General features: G+C 30.0%; 1 protein-coding gene across 1 annotated transcript; it reads left to right on the top strand.

Moving 5' to 3' along the window:
- Window positions 1-3,121: 3,121 nt before the first annotated feature.
- LOC122721904 lies at window positions 3,122-4,504 on the top strand. Its single transcript, XM_043950976.1, has one exon. The coding sequence runs from the start codon at window positions 4,247-4,249 to the stop codon at window positions 4,457-4,459; it is 213 nt and encodes a 70-aa protein (XP_043806911.1). The 5' UTR covers window positions 3,122-4,246; the 3' UTR covers window positions 4,460-4,504.
- The last annotated feature ends 709 nt before the right edge of the window (window positions 4,505-5,213 follow it).

Genomic DNA, 5,213 nt, shown 5'->3' with positions numbered 1-5,213 from the left:
CTGCCAATTGTGAAGTGCCATATATCTATAATTTTTTTTAATAAAAATAAAAGGTCTCAATTTTAAAAAATGTATTAAAATATTTTTAATATTTTAAAAATTTTATTAATTTATTTATTAATTAATTTTATCATAATTTTTGGATAAACTGTAATTTAGTCTTTCTGATTTAGTAAAATGCAACATTTTGTCCCTCTATTTTAAAAAATCTTCAATTTAGTTACTGTAATTTTTAAAAACTATGACATTAGTCCCTCCCGTTAGATTTTCAGTTAAATCACCATTAATTTTAGTTAAAAAGACTAAAATACCCATTCTATCTCCTTCCTCTTCCTCTTCCTCCTCTTCTTCTTCTTCTTCTCTTTTCCGATCTCCTTCTTCTTCCTCTTCTTCTTCTTCTTCTCCTCCTTCCCGATCTCCCTCCCATTAAATTTTCAGTTAACCCAAAAAAGACTATAACTATAATATCCACAACAAAATTAATAATATTATTTTTTTACCGTTCATCTAAAATCCTCAAATAGCATTTAAGCAATATATAGGCAGAGGAATATTGTAAGAGTTCAAGATATCGTGAGAGGAAGAGATTCTTGTAGCATTTTCAGAGGGCCAAAATCAATGGCTAAACCTTTGACCTCTACATCAAATTATCCTTCTTTCAGTTTATGGTCTCCGTAGGGTTAATTTCTTCATTTTTATTCTTCCACAATCTCATCACAGCAGGAAAAGGAAATCAAAATAACGGCAGTTAAATGTGTATCCGATTAAGCTGAAACCTATCAATGAAATTTTAAGTAACCAAACCAAAGGATATGTTGAATGAAATTACGATTAAAATAAAAAGAAAAAAAAAAGGAAGGAAGAAAGAAACCCTTAGATCGAAAAGAGGATAAGAGAAAGCACCCGATAAGAGAAACTAGAGCAGTGTAGGAGGAGAAGAAGAAGAAGAAGAAGAAGAAGAAGAAGAAGAAGAAGAAGGAGATCGGGAAGAAGAAGAAGGAGATCGGGAAGGAGAAAAAGAAGAAGAAGAAGAGGAGGAGGAAGAGAAAGGAGAGAGAATGGGTATTTTAGTCTTTTTAACTAAAATTAACGGTGATTTAACTGAAAATTTAACGGGAGGGACTAATGTCATAGTTTTTAAAAATTACAGTGACTAAATTGAAGATTTTTTAAAATAGAGGGACAAAAGGTTGCATTTCACTAAAATAAAGAGACTAAATTATAGTTTACCCTAATTTTTATAATTTTTAAAAATTTATTAATGGTGCCAAGTATTTTCATAATGGCCCATAAGAAAATAAAGCAACCTAAATACAGAGCCCAACGACAGACTGTGAAGAGAAGCAGGCCCATCGCGAGATCCACCATTTCACCGCAGAAGCCTCATCAGCACAGGTAGACTGAAAAACGACTCTTCAAAAGGTTTAGGTTTTTCATCCAGACAGACACATGCACTAGGAGAGCAATTTCACATTTGCACGCACCAGATCTTGAATTCTTTGAGAAGCAAGGCCCGCTTTACCCTTCAATAGGTTGAAAAAATTTTAAGCGGAAACGATTCACTATAAATTCAAGAAAAAATTAAAGTTGATTTCATTATTGTTCGTGGAGAAAAAAATATAATAAATATATTTTTTTATTTAATATAATGGAGAATGTTAGAAAATTACAATCAAAATGACTGTATTGTAATGAGTAATGACATTTATTACCTATTTATTGCAAAGACTTGTGGAAATATCAGTGGGCTTAGAGGAATTTTTTGGTGATAAATTGATTACCCAACAGCTACATTTAAATAAATTATTTAATTGATTTGACTGTTCTCTGCTCTAATCCTGAATCCAGCAATACTTTTGGATAAAAAGCAAACGAACTTTTTGGCAATCAAAATAAAATATTCTCCCACTCAGGCAGTAACCATGAGAACTTGATTGTGATTTTAAAAAAAAAAATCAGACTCTTTTTTTAAATTAATATTAAAAATTAAAAAAATAAAACTTGAAATATCTCATATTTATTCAGATATATTAAATATATTTATTATCAGACTAAATATATGAATGAAATATAAAAAAAATTCAGACCATCTATATTAACAAAGATTAAGCATCTGTCTTCTAGTATATAAATAGGTTTTGAGTTTATAAAATCTTTAAAAAATAATGGGTTTCTTTTGCGAAAATGATAAAAGAAAATTCCAAGAAAATGAGCAATGAGGTTCAATATACATGCGCTGTTTAATTAAGTTACAAAATGGCTAATGAAAAATAATTTGATTGGTTTTTTTTTACTTTTAAAAATAAAAAGTGAATAAAATTTTAAATTTAAATTTTTTCATCAATTTATTTTAAAATATTAAAAAAATTTAAAGTAAAAAATCTTAATCAGTTGAGTAATTATAGGAAGATATTATACTATTAAAAAACAAGTTTAAAGTATTGATGATAATTATTACCTTATATATTTTAATTTTAATTATAAGTTAATAGGTACAGTGAAAGCTATTATATTTATTTTTGCAGTTAAGCTTAAAATAATTTTTTTTGTAACAAATAAAAAATATGATTAAAATTGTGATTTTATTAAATATATTAAAATATGTATATATATAATAAAAAAAATAAATTTTCTGTATAATAGTTTTAAACTAACTATTATAAAATTATTGTTTTAGTAGTATTAAGACATTAATCTTATAATCCCCGCAAAAATACTATTATTTTTTTATAGAAATATATACGTTCCTATTGTTTCTAATGTAATTTTTTATAAAAATATTATAAATTTTAAAATAAAATTTACTAATAGAAAATAGATTTTCATATAGATTTCTATTATGAATTTTAATAACTAGAATTAATAATTTTTTATTATTTTGAATGGAGTTTTATATTTGAAGGTTAGCTTTATTATTACTTTTTTAATCTTTATTTTGATTAATTTAGATCGGAAAAGGGTTAAAGAAAGGTCGAAAGAAAGAGAAGGTTATTGATATTTTCTTTTTTTGAACGTATATACATTAACAAGGCCTTCTAGGGCACGAGTACAAAAAACAAAAAGGTTCTAGAAAAGCCCAATCCAGCTGAGCAACCCAAACAAATCAAGGCCGGTCAAACCCAATCCTAAGCCATCCGCCCAGCCTAGGAAACCCAGGAGCCAGACATGCCATAGCCACATCTACCGCTGCTTGGGCGAGACTACCATTCCAACCACCGCCAAGCATAGGATGTGACTAAATCCTCTCCGAACAACTTTCGTTGGACATCCATGAAAACTATAAAACATCAAATAAACGCTAACGGGAAACTAGCTTTGGACTTGTTGCAGTAACGATCGACTCCGGAAGGTGATGAGGCAGAAGTCGACCTCTCAGCGGGCTCTCACTCTGTTATAGCCATGGGGTGTTAAGAAACACCGGCGAAGCAGGCTTCCACCCTAACATATCGTCATCAAATATGCAAATCCCTCCTGACAGAGTAAAAAGGAGAACTTTTGAAGCCTCCACTGAAAACAGAAACTGGATCGAAACTCAATCCTCTTCACATGTAGTACAGATCTAGAAAAGAACAAGAAAGAAACAAGAACAAAACCATTCTCTGGGATCGACTCTCTTATCCCTTCCTGAGTTATGCACTTGTTATCTTTGAGTTTTAAATGGTACTATTGTTTCACAAATTTTTTTTTTTTAAAAAAAAAGAGAAAGAAATAAAGAAAGAAAGACAGAAAGCCACAATACAAACTTCTTCCATAATAATGAAGAAGATGGATGTTTGCTTCAAAAGAAGATGAACCAAAGAAAGAAGGAAGCATTTGCATTACACCTAAGGTCCAAGAGGAGAAGCTTTACACACGCACCAGCATGCTGGGCTCCTTTTTGTTTCTTTTATGGTTTCCCACCAGCTTCATCAACCTTTAAAGGCTAAAGCAACACAAAAAAATCAAAGCAGCCTTGGAGTCATGAGCAATTATTTGTAGTTAGTGAAACAAAAGTTGGCTTCTTTAATTCTTTACATACCCATAAAGGAAACCCACCACAGAAACATACCTTTCCATCCCACTAATCATACCCTCTTCTTTCTCACTAAGTTTCGCATCCCCATCTCCCTTAATCACCAAGAAAATTACTCATTCTCCTTACAACTCCTCCTACATATTTGCATGCACATCAATTTCTCTTCTCATTTATTCTTCAAGAGATCGAGATTAATTCCAAGTATTTCAAATCTCCATCCAAGAGAGAGAGATGAGTGCAGATTGGGGGCCAGTTGTTGTAGCAGTAGTGTTGTTCATCCTCTTGTCGCCAGGGCTATTATTCCAGCTGCCTTCAAGGATAAGAGTGGTGGAATTTGGGAACATGAACACAAGTGGGATCGCTATTCTTGTTCATGCTGTAATATATTTTTGCATATACACCATCTTGATCATTGCAATTGGTATCCACATACATGTTAACTGATTCCAAATATTAATACTACTCAGCCAAGGTTGGCTTCTTTCTTTCTGTTTCACTCTTCTTTTTCTCTTCAATTTTTTGTAGTTGAAAGCCATAGTTTTCGCAGCAAGATATCATACATACTTGTACTAACCATTTGCTTTTCTCCTCCTATTTATGTTCTCATTCTTATTAGTTTCGTTTGAAATAAATCATACATGTAAGAGAAGAAATAAATTTATTTCTTACACAATCAAATTATTCTTTTCACAGTTTTTATTGTCTTAAAATAATTTCTTTTTAAGTTGATTCAGTTTGTTATGAATTCAAATACAAAAATAAATTAATAAATAAACAAATTGAATCCACTATGTAAAATCGTTTTGAAATGCAATGGTAAACACAGATTCTTGTGAAGAGGCACTGGCAAATTTACCACACATTTTCTGCAGTCTATTAATCCACAGCCTAATTAATTGGATGGGTACCTCAAAAAGACTTCATTTACATTTGAAATCATATCCAATTAATAAATAACAGCATGTGAGTGCAATTTGTTGTTTCCAACAATTTTAGTTTAGGAACAAAACATAAAACTAAACATTTTAATTTTACAAATATTATTATTACATATAATACCCACGAATATTTTGATAAATAATTTGATATTTTTATTTTTTAAGTGAATTTGAGAGTTTAATTTTATATATAAAATACATAAAATTATTAATTATAGCGAAATTTATAACTGACCATCAATAACTATAATGCAATTGTA

The sequence above is a fragment of the Manihot esculenta genome, chromosome 15 (assembly GCF_001659605.2).
Source record: "Manihot esculenta cultivar AM560-2 chromosome 15, M.esculenta_v8, whole genome shotgun sequence".
Taxonomy (NCBI): domain Eukaryota; kingdom Viridiplantae; phylum Streptophyta; class Magnoliopsida; order Malpighiales; family Euphorbiaceae; genus Manihot; species Manihot esculenta.
Note: the sequence above shows the minus strand (reverse complement) of the source record. Positions and strands in the feature narration are given on the sequence as shown.